This window comes from Panthera pardus, unplaced genomic scaffold (genome assembly GCF_024362965.1).
Source record: "Panthera pardus isolate Hobbes unplaced genomic scaffold, ASM2436296v1 HiC_scaffold_8, whole genome shotgun sequence".
In the NCBI taxonomy this organism is placed as follows: domain Eukaryota; kingdom Metazoa; phylum Chordata; class Mammalia; order Carnivora; family Felidae; genus Panthera; species Panthera pardus.
The window spans coordinates 130,623,463-130,638,532 of NW_026527013.1; the positions used below are offsets into that span (position 1 = coordinate 130,623,463).

The 15,070-nt window shown below is 37.2% G+C and overlaps 1 protein-coding gene across 1 annotated transcript in view; it reads left to right on the forward strand.

The window, feature by feature from the left end:
- IFRD1 (interferon related developmental regulator 1) overlaps positions 1-15,070 on the forward strand; it is a 21,227-nt gene continuing 6,157 nt past the window's right edge. Inside the window, exons 1-9 of the mRNA XM_053896971.1 lie at positions 1-107; positions 3,889-3,993; positions 4,147-4,231; positions 5,016-5,140; positions 6,970-7,127; positions 9,815-9,865; positions 9,947-10,125; positions 10,212-10,320; positions 14,623-14,757. Of these exons, the coding sequence (XP_053752946.1) occupies positions 17-107; positions 3,889-3,993; positions 4,147-4,231; positions 5,016-5,140; positions 6,970-7,127; positions 9,815-9,865; positions 9,947-10,125; positions 10,212-10,320; positions 14,623-14,757 (1,038 nt within the window). The 5' untranslated portion in view covers positions 1-16. The remainder of the gene's footprint in view (positions 108-3,888; positions 3,994-4,146; positions 4,232-5,015; positions 5,141-6,969; positions 7,128-9,814; positions 9,866-9,946; positions 10,126-10,211; positions 10,321-14,622; positions 14,758-15,070) is intronic.

Below are 15,070 nucleotides of genomic sequence, written 5' to 3' on the forward strand. Positions count from 1 at the left end.
CACCGGGCGTCCCACGATGCCGAAGAATAAGAAGCGGAATACTCCCCACCGCGGTGGCAGTGGTGGCAGCGGCTCAGGGGCAGCTGCAGCGACGGCGGCGACAGCAGGTAAGGGGGTATCCCCGTCGCCGGCATCCCAGTTGCCGGCCGGACTAGCGAGTCTCTTAGCCTTGGGCAGCCTGGGATTTGTAGTTCCTTCCCCTTTAGACATTTGTGTTGGCTGGGCGCTTTAGTTGGCTGGCGAACTACAATTCCCAGCATGCCCTGGCGACAGTACCTCGCGCGATTTGGATCTGGCTTTCGAGCCGAACTCTTAGGCACCGGCCGTGGGGGCGGGGAGGGGGGCGAATAGGTTCTAGGGTCTGAGAGTGGGTCGGAGTCGGGGGTGAAGGGTTGCTGGGCGGGAGAGGCACTGTTTTCAGAAGCTGGTGCTTGCTCTTCAGAGCTCGCCCTGACGGAGGGTGGGGTCGAGTTAGGATTTGCGTCTGGGCTGTCAGTGGTCGTCTTTGACCCCCAGACTCCAACATGGAGTTCTCGGGAATGCTAAACGTCCGGCGGGTTTGGCCGGGTTCTTGCGTCACGAGGCCTGGACCTTGAGCTGTGGGGCCGACGTGACGCAGAGGCGCACGTGTGGCATCCCGTTCCGCTGCCTTCCTGGGCATCCCGCGTGTCCATCTGGCTGGGCGCAGGCGTAGGAGGCTTGGGGCCACTGTCCCAGCCTAGGCTCTATTCCTACCCCTGACTGGCACCTGCAGAAATCCCAAGCCCCCTCCTCCTCTTGTGGCCAGACGGTCCAGGCGACCTCCTCCCCGGGGCAGAAGTCGCGTTCTCCTTTGTGCTGCGTTCTATAGGTTCTGTGCTCTGAGGCCGGAATAGGCGGGGTGGCGAGGAGCTCTGATTGCAGTTGGCCAAAAGTTTGGGTTTTTGTGTTCTCACAGCAAAGTTGAAGCTTTTCCTGAATGGGTAGGTGCTTCAATGAATTAATGATTCTGTGCTAGTAACTATAGGGGTAAGAATAAAGGACTTCAAAGCGGAAAGTCCTACGAGACACCACTAAACTCAAATCGAGTATTAAGTTAAATTGGGTGAAGTCAATTTTTTGATGGAGATTTTGAAGTTAAATACTGGAATATTCTCAGACATTATCCCATCGGAACTACCAGCCGTTATGTATTTGTCAACAGAGTTGCAAATCCGACCCACAGAATGATACGCCTTTGTTCATTACTGAATAGCCCAATTTTCTTGTTAACAAGAAGGATGATTGGAAACTAGCATTTAAAGCGCTTTCATATAGGATTTATAGCAGCACGAAAACTCGTGTTCATGTATTAAACATTTAATAATTGACAATAGGAATGGATTGTTATAAGTGCAATTTTTTTCTTCATATCGCTCTTTATTTTGATTGTATCCCTTCGATATTCGTGAAATTCATTTTTGATCAAGATGTAAAGTACAAAATTAGTTTGGTGTGGCATATGATTGCTCTGTGTCAGTTGAGGATACCTCTGTACTTTTCTGTTGTTAACCTTTTCCTCCTCTGAAGTAAATCAATTCTGTCTGGAAGGCTCTTAGTTTATTCTCCTTTAAGCTTGACTTTTGTTGATGGAATAAATGGTGCAGAGCTGCAAGCCAAAGTCATTTAAAATTTGTAACGATGTTACTAATGGCTTCCTTGAATCGTAAACAAACCTTTTTTTCCCTGTGAAACTTCCTGTCTAAGCTTCCTTTCTTCGTGGTACTAGCAGAATAACCTCAAGTGGCAGTGGAGGATTGCCTTTCAAATTTTACCTCTAGGCTCTTTCCTGATCTTTAATCAGCCTGATTATTTTCAGGAAAAAAAAAAGTATATTTAAACACTGAATTTTAGCATGTTTAAGTAAGTGGAAAAGAATTATTTGATTAGTTTATAAAACTGTACATGTTTTGAATGTCTTTGGAAATTTACTCTAGAACTTGTTAACTGTGCTCACCTCTGATAAATGGAGTATGCAGGTGGGATTTACTTTTTTAAAACCTTAATTTGATTCCATGTGAATGTATTACTCAAGTGAATAAATAATAATCGAATAGAAGAGATAAAAAGTTGTCACAAACTTGTACTAATTTATAAGCCACTTACTTATTGGTATTTTTAAATGACACCTAGAAGAGATGGGATTCAGATGAGATTTTAACATGTACAACTAAAAGATAACCAACTTTTCTATCACTTTAATTGGTTGCCCATTTAAATTCTAAGTTCATGCAAAGTTCTAGGAAGCTGATAAAATTGACAAGTATGCATACTAGTTATAGCACTTAATTTGAAGAGAGCATTTTTTTTGGTGAAAGAACAAAACCTTGTAAGTCAGCCCCCTAAGAAATAAGGACTATATGTGTCTAGAGTGCTACTTAATTAAAATTACTTGGGAACACAAGGTGGGTGAGTTTGATCTAGATATCAGGCATTCATACATGGTTCTTTTTCTTGGTTTTTCTTTAACTTCTCTTTCCCTGGAGTCTTGGAAACTGATTGAAACTTAGAGAAAGAGCGGGGTAAATGTTGTATAGAATACGTTTCTTGGCAGTTTAGAAATAGACTGAATATGAAAAGGAAAAAAATACGAATTGTTGAATAAATGTTAGTATTATTCAGATGACTCTCAACCATAGCCATGACTTCACATCATGAAGACAATGAAGATAGATCCAGAAATAGAGAATGATGTCATAGATTCTTGTTTATGTGTTTGTTTATTCCTGCCGTAAGGACTCTGATTAATATGTTGTGGTATCTTGGCTTCACTGCTTATTCTTTATGCTTTCCTACTTTGATTGGCAAAGTTTATTCCTTTGGGATAGCAAGCAAATTTGAAGGCCGCTTGCCACTTTATATTGATTTAAAAATCAGGCAAATCTCTGTTCTGATTAAAAAAAAAAAAACTCTAGAAAAAACCCTAAATTTAGCAGTTTTAGTCAGAGAGGATTTAAACAACAACAACAACAACAACTTTCCTTAAGGTGGTAAATTTCTTGAACATATGCACCTGGTGATGTTTGGTGCAGTCTTTAATTTTACTGATAAGGGAACTTGGGCTCAAAGAAATCAGGTGACTTAGAGTCATTTTGGGGGCAGAATTTGGGATGTAGTTTGATTCACTGCTCAGTGTAATTCATGATTGGGCAGTACTTTTATTAATGTCAAATTCCTGCCAAAAAAACCCCACTTAACTATGGATTTATTTTTTTTTTAAGTTAATTTGAGGAGAGATCCTAGTTTTAAAAAAGATTTTTCTAGTAACAGCCCTGATATTTTTAAAGTGTTGGATATGTTAACCTTTATTTAGAGGTGAACTATATAACAGGCTTTTATATTAAATACCAAAATTTCTATTTTACTTCTGTTTTTCCCTCTTAACTCGTTTTCTTTAAAACTACCATTCCTTAATGTCTTAATTCTTCCTCATGTGGCAGGTAACCTAAAAATTAATCCATTTACCATGTTTGTTTACTGTCATATTTGTTCACTAAGCTCAGTCATTCTCCTTGAAAAATACACTTTTCTTATTCTTATGATCTATGATCTCATACTCTATCTGGATCTATTTTCATCGTCTTCATGATTTAATGTCATGTTTGGAAATAGTTTTTTCGTCCATAATACCAGTTTTTGACATTTCTGAAATTGATGTAGATTGTAAACAGTTGGTGGTCTGAAAAACAGGTGAATTGACTTATTTTAGGAATATTTTAGTATGTTTTTTGTAGTATAATCATCTCTTCACCTAAGTAAGGTTGGGTTTTTATTAATGGATTTTTCCTAAGTAAGTTTTAAAATTCCCAACTTAAATATTTGTATATATGGCAACACAGTCATCTCCTTTGACCCTCTTTTACCTAATAGGTGGCCAGCATCGAAATGTTCAACCTTTTAGTGATGAGGATGCATCGATTGAAACAATGAGCCACTGCAGTGGTTACAGCGATCCTTCCAGCTTTGCTGAAGATGGTATGAGTTTTAAATTTAAATTTGAAACTTTAGATAAAGGATGTTTTAGGTGGAAGAATTCTTATAGCTAAAGCATACTATCACCGTTCCCCATCTGCTTTTTTTTTTTTTTTTTAACTTAAATTACAATGGTTAGTTTATATTATTTCTTAGGACCAGAAGTCCTTGATGAGGAAGGAACTCAAGAAGACGTAGAGTACAAATTGAAGGGATTCATTGACCTGACCCTGGATAAGAGGTAGGAACTACTGGAAACTGTTCTTTCTATGTCAGGGATTCTGGCCAGCCACCGTGTATATTGTATCCACTTCTCTGAACTTCTCTGATCTTGATTTGTTTACTTTGGATGTTTTAATGTTTTTTGTTCCTTTGGACTTCTAATGTGGATAGGAACATACCAGTAGACTTTAGATGGACTCGGATTAGTCATTATACTAGCATAATAGCACATAACTGTATTTGATTATAATTGAAATGGATTCATTGGATTAACAGTTAATTTTCAGCTTGAAAGAACAGCTAAACCCGGCTTTAAGCCTCTTGTCCACTAATTTTGTTGCCTACATGAAAAATAGCAAAGCTAAATTTTCTTATTTCATAGTAGTTCTAAAGTTGACTTACAACACACAGAATTAAAAAGCCCTGGAGATGCAAACATGAACTCTAGACTTTTGTAATAAAAGTGTTAAAAGAAAAAAAAAGTGTGACTTTACTTAAATATGTACTACAAGAGAACATGTCTTGCACATTGAAACTATAAAATATTATATGGTCATTTAAACTTGTGGTTATTAGATGAATAAGCAGAAAAATGTTCTATAAAGCAGCTCAAAATCTTTGTGTAATAAGATGAATTTTGTATGAAAATTAAATTACTGAAAAATGGTTAGAGCTTGATGACAATTACATAAGAAAATGATTTACAAGTCTGTCAATAGAAATGTAGAGGGGACTAGTGGAGTTTTTGTAAGTCATTGACCTATGGTACACTCCAGCTGGATCTTTGATTTTGTTTTAAATAGTGCGAAGACCAGGCAGGCAGCTCTTGAAGGTATTAAAAATGCACTGGCTTCAAAAATGCTTTATGAATTTATTCTGGAAAGAAGAATGACTTTGACTGACAGCATTGAACGCTGCCTGAAAAAAGGTACTGTCCTTATTTTTGAGTCAGAGTCACAGAACTAAAAAGGAATTTGCCACCTCTTGGCAGTAACCTTTGTTAATGGAAATAGAAAACTGGCTCACTCTTTTAACTTTAGGTGTCAAGGAATACACACTATGCTTATTCAAATTCAAAATGAGACTTGTTAGAAACTTTGTTTTTATTTATGTAATAGACAGCTTAACACTAGGATTGTGGTGGATTGTCATCCTTTTTTTGTATTGCAAGAAGTGATTGCCATTCTCAAAGAAGAAAGTCTTGAAAGCTTGTGTCAGATGTCAACAAAAGCCATTATTAAAAAAACCATCCCACTTCATCTTTCTGAAATTAAAAAAGTATTATAATCACGTAGCTCATTTTCCCTTGCATGCACTTAAAACATCAATCATACCTGCAGATGACATCATTTTTAGGATATTCCTTGGGATATTTGAATTCTAGAACTTTGTAGTAGAGATTCTGGAATTCATATTGTTGTAATCCTAGAACTTTTAAGAATGAAGAGAGGGGCGCCTGGGTGGCTCAGTCGTTAAGCGTCCGACTTCGGCTCAGGTCACGATCTCGCGGTCCGTGAGTTCGAGCCCCGTGTCAGGCTCTGGGCTGATGGCTCAGAGCCTGGAGCCTGTTTCCGATTCTGTGTCTCCCTCTCTCTCTGCCCCTCCCCCGTTCATGCTCTGTCTCTCTCTGTCTCAAAAATAAATAAACGTTAAAAAAAAAAATTAAAAAAAAAAAAAAAATGAAGAGAGACATTAAAGATGAAATCTAGTATCACCAAGACTTCAGCTTTAGGAACCACCAAAATTAAAAAGACTTGGGGCTGCCAGCTTAATTATTTTGCCAAGTGAGGACATTGTGAGGATAATGACTCTTCATCATTATCTCTTTGTTAACAAAATATTTTTAGCACCAGAATGTGGGAAGCCCACATGCTCTTTTAAATTGAGTGAGCTTTATTAGCTTTATGTCTTTGTTTTTCTCATTTTACCTTACGTGAAAGCTTTGTCAATGAATGGGTATTTGGAAACCTTTCATCCATTCCACCTCTCTCATTGTACAGAATAAAGGCCTAGGAAATGGGAGATTGGTCTAAGGTTATATAACTTCTTAGTGGTACAGTTGATAGCAGAGCCCGCTTTTCTGAGATGTTACAAAGGCTTTTATAGAGGTGTTTACATTGAAACTATTTTCCTATGATAGTTGGATTAGATGACTTCTAAAAATTCCATTCCAGTCTGCTTATTTTATAATTTTTTTGTTTGGCAGGTAGTAATTTGCATTTAAAATCTGCCCAAACCCTTTGGTGTCTGTAGTTTTTGTATGGTTTTAACCTTGTTTATTTTTAAAAAATTGGGATGGGGCAGGGGGGACCCTGAAGGTTTAGGCTTTCTCACGGGCTGTGTACATCTGAAATGCTTCAGAGATTAATGCAGAGGCTACCTGAGCACAGTTCTGTGAGTACATGAAAGGTTTGGAAGGTCAAATCAGCTGAAACACGTTATTTTGTAAAACAAAACACGTTTTGTTATAGTACTTGCTTAAGATAGATATTGATCTCCATTTTACTGCTGACGAAATATGTTTTGAGAATAAGTCATTTGGCTAGTAAGTGGTGTGGATATAGGATTTGAGTGAGGTCTGTTCCCAGAGTTTGAGCTCACTAGGGTGCTGCTCAGGTCAAAACTTGGAACATACTATGGGTTTTGTAAATGGTAGATGATATTCTGGAATTGTACAGATTTGGGAAATGGCTGTCTTAATAAGGTAGTCTTCTCAAAGTCATTTTTTTCACGGTTGCACCGTTGTTTTTTCTGTAGGTAAGAGTGATGAGCAGCGTGCGGCTGCAGCACTAGCATCTGTTCTGTGTATTCAGTTGGGCCCTGGGATCGAAAGTGAAGAAGTTTTGAAAACTCTTGGACCAATCCTAAAGAAAATAATTTGTGATGGAACAGCTAGTATCCAGGCTAGGCAAACTGTAAGTATGTGATTTTTTTAGTTTATAAATTTATCTAGGCGTGACAGCCAGTGACTCTGATGAATGATCTAGGAAAGTTAGATTTTTTAAACTAGCAGGTTTGTAATTAACATTTTATTTTCATTTGTCTTTTAGTTTGAGTGAACAGACTTAGCATAACAATTGTTTTCTTAAATTTTCTTTGATGCCATAGAATAGCCCAGATAGATTTCTACACCTTTGAAATTGAAGGTCATACACTAATAGGGAATACTCTATTGGGTTACTTAGGATGATTGAAGAGTAATTTTGAGGGGTGCCTGCATGGCTTAGTTTGTTGAGTGTCTGACCTCGACTTGGGTTTGAGCCCCACATCGGGCTGGCTGCTGTCAGTGCAGAGCCTGCTTCGATTCTGCTGTTCCCCTCTCTCTCTATCCCTCCCCTGCTCTTGCTTGTGCTCTCTCTCAAGAATAAAACATTAAATAATAAAACATTAAAAAAATGTTTTTTGGTTGGAACTTAAAGAAGTGATCTAACAGTGTTTGTTGGGTGGTTATTTTTTACTCTTAAGAAATGTAATAGGTGTTAAAAAAATTGGCTTGGTGTGGCCGACAAGTCCTTGTGAAAAGCTGAATACTCTATTTCCATGGGTGGATTTGGGTTGATGTAGGAATCTGTAACTTGTGAGATCCTCATCTAGTTTTGGGGTTTGAAAAACTTTCATTCTCTAATTGTTTGAAATTTATCACTTATAACAGTTGACTTCAAATTGTTTTTTTTTTTGTTTGTTTTTGGTATGCTTAAGTGATTATCACAAACATCTTTCTGAGTTTAGAAAGTAGATTTGGATCTTAATGGATCTTAAGAATCTTAATGCATCATAAGAATTTAATCTTAGTAGATTTGAATCGTAAGCTGTTTTCCTAACGAGAACCAGTTCAAGTTTTTAATACTTTTAAGAGTGAGTTTTCAAGCTTTCTCTTTAATATTACTTAAAGTAATTGACATTGATCTTTATATCAGATAAACCCTGAAATCTTGGTGGCTTAATAAAAGTTTCTTGCTCATGTCACTGTGTAAGTAAGTAGTCAGAGACCCTGGTTATCCATCCACCCTGTGGCTCTGCCCTACCTTTAGGTCCTCCATATGGCAGCTATGGTAGCTGGAAGGGGAAAAAGAGGACATATGCTCAGGCCAGAGCATATCCCTTTAGCGGCCAGTTCCTTGGTCTACCAGCTGTATGGAAGCCGGGTATAGTGAGGCTGTTTCCCCCAGAGGCAAAGAAATCGAATTTTGGTGACTTCCTAGGAATCTCTGCTCTCTAGCATTTAGTGATCCCAAAATGGCTGTACAAGCTTATGCTGTTGACATTCTTTGCCCCCTTTTTGGGTAGTTTCATGCAACTTTTAAGTCATGCAGGACTGGAGAGGTGTTTTTGAAATGTTTGACAGAAAACCCTGTTAGGTGGGTACTTGTAGCGATGTCTTAATTTTCATCATGCATGAGTTTGTTGTCATTTTTTTAAAAAATATGCTTGATGCTTGCCGTGAATTAAAAAATTCCTTGACAGTTCTTATATTAGCAGAGGGATATAGGCAGTTCTAATTGTTAATATACCTTTTTTCTCTTTGAGGCAGCGAAAGGAGAGATGGGGCTTGGCCTGTGCTGCTTGCTCAGGACAAGGGATTACAGATTGAAAGTTTTTGTTACTGAGAATAATACCTAGATTACTTTTTAACTTTAGCAATGTCCAATTTTTACCAGGGTGAAATAATGAAAATAAAATAGTGACACAAAGCAGATCAATGCCGCAAGTGTCCTTATGCTACCAGATCCAAACTAACTGAAACCTGGGTGTGCGAATGGTGACTTTAAAGACTTAATGCTTTAGTGGCACTTGGAACAACATGAGAATTTTAATGAAAACGTGGAGAAAAGGGAAGTGGACAATAATAAAATGTCATAAGTCATAAATTGTTTTCATATGATCTGTTAGAGCAGTGTTCTGAAAATTAATGGCTCCCATTTATGCTACAAGCACATGGTTTTATATGTTTTGTCTTCCGAGTCCATTTTATTAAGTAACTTTACCTTTGTAGTCCTATATCGTTCCTTTTTCCCCCTTAACAAAAGGCAGTTACAGGATTCCTGACCGCTTTTCAGTATACTTGGAAAACAATGGGATCTGGATTAATGAGATCCTTCTTTAAGCGGAAGTTCAAGGAGAGTTATTAAACTGGAGGAGATTTCTGCTCCTACTGTGCTTATTTCTGGAAAAATGATTTCTTTTGGAAGTTTTCATAGTAGAGTCTATGTAAAAACAAATGAACATAAATGGTTTTAAAAGCCTTGTAACAAACTTAATGTATTTTAAACGTTTTTAGTAGAGTAGGCTTCTTAATCTCCAATGTGCAAACTTCATCTCTTTCTTTGAGTTGGAGTTGGAAGTTTGAAAACTATCTGCTGGATTAATGGAAGAACTGAGAGAAAGAGAAGAACTTAACCATACTCTCAGTTTGGTAGCATAGTTTGAGCTGAAATCCACTTCCCTTAACTCTTGATTCTATATTCTCTCTTTTTATACTCTGCTTGGGAACATTATAGTCATGTAGTTAAGAAAATTTTCACATTGAATTATAAAAGCAGGAAGATACAGAAATAGTAAGAAAATTACAAACATTAATATCTATATTTACTTTTTTTTTTAGTGTGCAACTTGCTTTGGTGTTTGCTGTTTTATAGCTACAGATGACATTACTGTAAGTAGAAAACCTTTGACCCAGTTATTTGCTCGTTTCAAATTTAAGATGGTTACCTTATTTAATGTTCTTATGCATTAGGAGCTGTATTCAACTCTGGAATGTTTGGAAAATGTCTTCACCAAGTCCTACCTCAAAGAGAAAGACACTAATGTTATTTGCAGCACCCCTAATACAGTGCTTCACATCAGCTCGCTTCTCGCATGGACATTATTGTTGACCATATGCCCGATCAGTGAAGTGAAGAAAAAGCTTGAGATGTATGTATTCTTTGTTTCATATTTTATGAAAACATACATTGACATGATTGGCTGTGTTCACATAGTAATGACTAACTGTTTTTTAGGCATTTCCATAAACTTCCAAGCCTCCTGTCTTCTGATGATGTAAACATGAGAATAGCTGCTGGTGAATCTTTGGCACTTATGTTTGAATTGGCCAGAGGGATGGAGAGTGTAAGTATTTGATGAATAGAGAAAAAAATATTATATCACAAGGACTGTGATTCTATCATTATCTTCATAATTAAGAGTTAGATGATAACTTCGGAGTATGACCAGCTTGAAAACCAAGTGATTGATTGCCCTGCTTCTTGGCAGTGATGATACAAGTTTTAAGAGCATAAACCAGTAGGGGTTGGTAGAGCAACATTTGAGCGTTATTGCACTTACCCTTGCTGTCTATAGAACTCAAGTTTAGGGGCACTGTTACCATGGAGAAAGTTGTTTACTACAATCTGTTTGGAACTGCTTGGATTTCTCAGGCACGGGACACATCCAGGTGATTCAGGCATGGATGCCTTATAATAAATGTCAGACAAGTGGATGAGATACTAAGTCAACATAGGTTTGGGATCAGATAAATTTAATCATTGTTGTTTAACTTCTCTAAGCCAAAGCTGGAAACAAGCATGGACCTTTAGACTGGGACATGTGCTTTGCAGTTCCCCATCCACTGTCTGCTTGTCATGTTGTTACTCAATTTGGCTCTCAAAGGTATTTTGTGATAGGTGACCAGCTTTACTGGATTGCCTGATACTGTTCTAAGGTTAGCATTAACAGCCCTGTGTTCCAGGAAACCTCTCGTCTCTGGCTAACTGGGATGTTTGGCACCCTAGTTTGTATCCCCTGTTGTGAACCTTTGGTTACTTACTAGGTGCTCTTTAATGTAAAGACAACAACTATACTTCTGGAATGAAACCTTTTCTGGAATTAAATGTGTTGTTTAATAGTGAATAATTCCAAATAGGATTAATAATATCTCTGTCGCCTTTGTTCTTCACATTTCATTCTAGTCCTATGTTTAAAAATAATGTTGAGGCTTGGAGCGCCTGGGTAGCTCAATTGGTTAAGCATCTAACCTTGACTTCAGTTCGGATCTTGCACTCATGGTTTGTGTGTTTGAGCCCTGCATCGGGCTCTGCACGGACAGTGCAGAGCCTGCTTTAGATTCTGTCTTTCTCTCTCTGCCTCTCCCCCACTTGATTTCTTTCTCTCTCTCTCTCAAAATATAAATAAAAATAAACTGGAAAAAAACCCAAAACAATGTTTTAGGCTCTTAAAACTTCTATCTAGGAAGTGTCTTTGTTAGGCTTCCTCTAACCTCCCCCTGCCTTTTTTTTTTTTTTTGAAAGCTAGCAGGTAGAATGGAAAGAAGCTATTAATGCTGTCAGCGAATGAATGTACTTAGGAGAAATTGGACTCAAGCTTAGCAATCAATTTAATTTTATTGAGCTACTTAATGGCTCCTTAACCTCAAGGCATAGAAGCCAGATGTCCCAGTTTTTTAATTTTCTTTTACTCTACTGGCTATAAATGGTAATTTCTTTGCTTTTTCCTTTGAAGTGTATCTTTAAAGTAATAATACAATTTAAATTATACATGTTGGATTTTTAAAAATAATTGTGTAAACATACATTTCTTATTACTCACATATCTTCTTTGTTCTCCGGGTTTGATAAATTGTAGGAGATAGAGAGAGCTAGAACTCAGGTCAGATTAAACATGTTTGGATAAGTCCCTATCTAAGGACAAAAATGAACTGAGTTACAGAATAGAACCTAGTGTTTTGTTTGCTATTTTTGTTAAGTAAGCTTTTTGAAAGTGAGTTTGTGGTATTGGGTAGGAGTAGATGTAGGGCGTTCAAAAAATTAAACCAAGTGTTGATGAATACATAGGCTGATTTAAATTGTGGTTTTAGTAGCAAATGCATGGCATGGAAATATTCAGAGCCTTTGCTAATGTAAGTTTCCATGGCGAATTAGAAATTGTGAGAGCTCTCTCTCTAGTTTATTATGCATATTTGCTCTGTAACCAAATTGGTAGGTGTGTGCTCTGGAGCCACACTCCCAGGTTCAGATCTCTTTTCTACCCTTCCTAGTTGGATAATTTGGGCAACTTCTCTATGCCTCAGTATCAGTATCTTTGAAATGCAGAATAAAATAGTAATTACCTCATAAGGTTGTTGAGAACACGATAGGTACAGTATAAGTGGTAGCTATTACTGTTAACTCTTGATTAAACTGAGTATTACTTCCCCTCTCTGGCAGTGGTCTAGTAGTGGCCTTTTAGGAGCTCTCTAGGATAACTTACAATAAGACCGAGACTGTTCACTAGGCAGAGTTACAGATCTTGGGAGCCAAATAACATGCTGACCCTGGAAGACATACCAAAATATAGCATAGACCTTCCTTGATTCTCCCATTTTTATACCCTGCTTAACCTGACAAAGGAAGTGCTTCAGGAGAGAAACAGACACACACCCTTGTGTGATCATGATTCTGCTATTTTCTTTTTATATTTGATAGGAGTTAAAGTGTTTATTTGTACCCCAAGAGTCCAATTTTCATTTGTCCCTGGATATATAGTTTACTATATAGTTATCCTAAGCCCCAATAAGTTGGCTTTCGGATGCTATTTATGGACTGTTTTTGTTTTATATTTTCTTTCTTTTTAGTGCCCAAATGTTTTGGAGACATTTCCCTACAATATATAACATTTGTTTTTTCCAAGTTAGTACTATATTGAACTCAGTGATTGATACCGTAACTAGATTGAGTTTTATCGGTTGCAGAGATCAATAACTGGGATTTCTTAACGTCTGTATGGTTGGTAGGTTGGGCTGTGTAATTTTCTGTTGGGAAGAGGGTGCGGGTGCGGTCCTGTGCATTTTAGGATGTTGAGCAACATCTCTGGCCTCTACTCATTAGATGCCCGTAGCAACTGCTCCTTCCTCAGGTATGACAACCAAAAATGTCCCTGAACATAGCCGAATGTCCCCGGTGGGTCAGACTAGCAGTGGTTCTCAGTTCTTAAAACAAGTTAAGTTAATATCTAGAGTTTTCTTAATTTCGTTTATTTTCCTATATGTATTGTAAGGTTTTCCATACATTTTTCTTTGAGAATACTATAACAGAATGAGTAGCCAGTGAAATGAGTAGGAAACTTCCAGTGTCTGAAATGTACTTGTTTCTACAAGTAAAACTTTATGAAAGCATCACATTCATTGGAATTTATATACATAGAGATAAACATGACTTTCATCTGTTTTAATAAAACCTCATCAGCTTTGGTAGTAGATTTTCTAGATGCAGATCTTAAGGTATTGTTCCAGTTACTCAGACATAGGAGGTTGATTTGGAACATTTGAAGAAAACTTGTTGAAATAGTTAATAATACACAATCTCTAAAATATTGACGATAAGAAAATATGTACTTAAAAGTTGGGGTATCAGTTGTAATTTTCCACCAGTAATAATAAATTTTAAATAATAAAATCTCTACCAGTTTAATAATCTTTTTCATTTTAGACTTTAAAAGAAATTGCATTTATGCTTTTTGAGCTTAAACAATTATATATACAATTTGAAGAATATCCAGAATAAGATCTACTTATTTTAATAGAACAAGTTAAATGATTATTATAGCTAATGCAAAAAATATTAAACAGCCATTAATAAGTGGAACTGGAGATTGTTTACTTTCTGGCTTCTCTAAGTGCTCTAATTTTGGTCAGCTAAATAACTTTGAATCATTTTTTAATGTGTTTATAAAATGTACATAGGGAATAAAAACACTCAAAGGTACTTCTTAAAAGTATAGCCATTGTTAAACTATAACAAGGAAACTCACAGTCAAATCAGGGCAGTAGCAAATAGTAGTACGTTTTGTGGCTTCTCTTCAGAAGGGATTAAAATATCTTCTTAGCTTGAGTAACTTAAGTACATGAGGTGTACACCTGAGTTAAATGCTTGCTTATTTGAAAAATGAAGAGTAAAAAATTAGGTGTTTTAAGCATTACTGATAGCTTGTACTTTGGGAATAAGAATATTTGGAATTCTGGGATTGTGTGCTTTGGGGACTGAAGAGCCAAAGGATAGAAGCTGTGTTGATATTTGTGGTATCTGACTTCCACTGAACTTTGAAATCCCAGGAATGTCTTGAATACGGTAGGAACACAGTAAGTATTTGTTGACTGTATCTGGATATAGTTGGGAGGGGAATGTTAATTGGTTAGTGGTAGTGTATCATCTTGTAGTCACCATTTCTGGATTAAAATTTTCGCACGATGCTATAAATGTGTGAATGTGTGCCTGTGTGCCAAGATCTCTAAAGAGCTCCAAGATGTGTGGTGCTCCTTTTACCACTGCTGGGTGATTTCCACAGTGGACTGTTCTTTGTTAGCGCTAGGAAAGGTTGGGGTGGTGGTGGCGGGGGAAAGGAACCCAATAACAAACTAAAATTGTTTTTCCTGACCAGGACTTTTTTTATGAAGACATGGAGTCTTTGACTCAGATGCTTAGGGCTTTGGCTACAGATGGAAACAAGCACCGTGCCAAAGTGGACAAGAGAAAGCAGCGGTCCGTGTTCAGAGACATCCTGAGGGCAGTGGAGGTAGGTCTCTCAATGCTACAATGCCTACTCATTTTGAATGAGATTGTTTTAGGCTAAACTTGGCAATAGGGTCATTTTGTTGGTTGAACTTCACCTTTGATCAAAATAGTTTCCTCATTTTAAGCCTGGAGGGTATTTTTAAAACATATATATATTTTTTAAACAAAGGCAAATTTCATTTTGATGCATAAAGGTACTTTTTTCTTAGTTTAAAAAATACAAAGTGTATTTCCCTTTGTTGTACTTGTCATCATTTAAACAGTGGTGCTTAGCACATACATATTTAGTACAGCGTTCTCTGTGAATAGTGAAT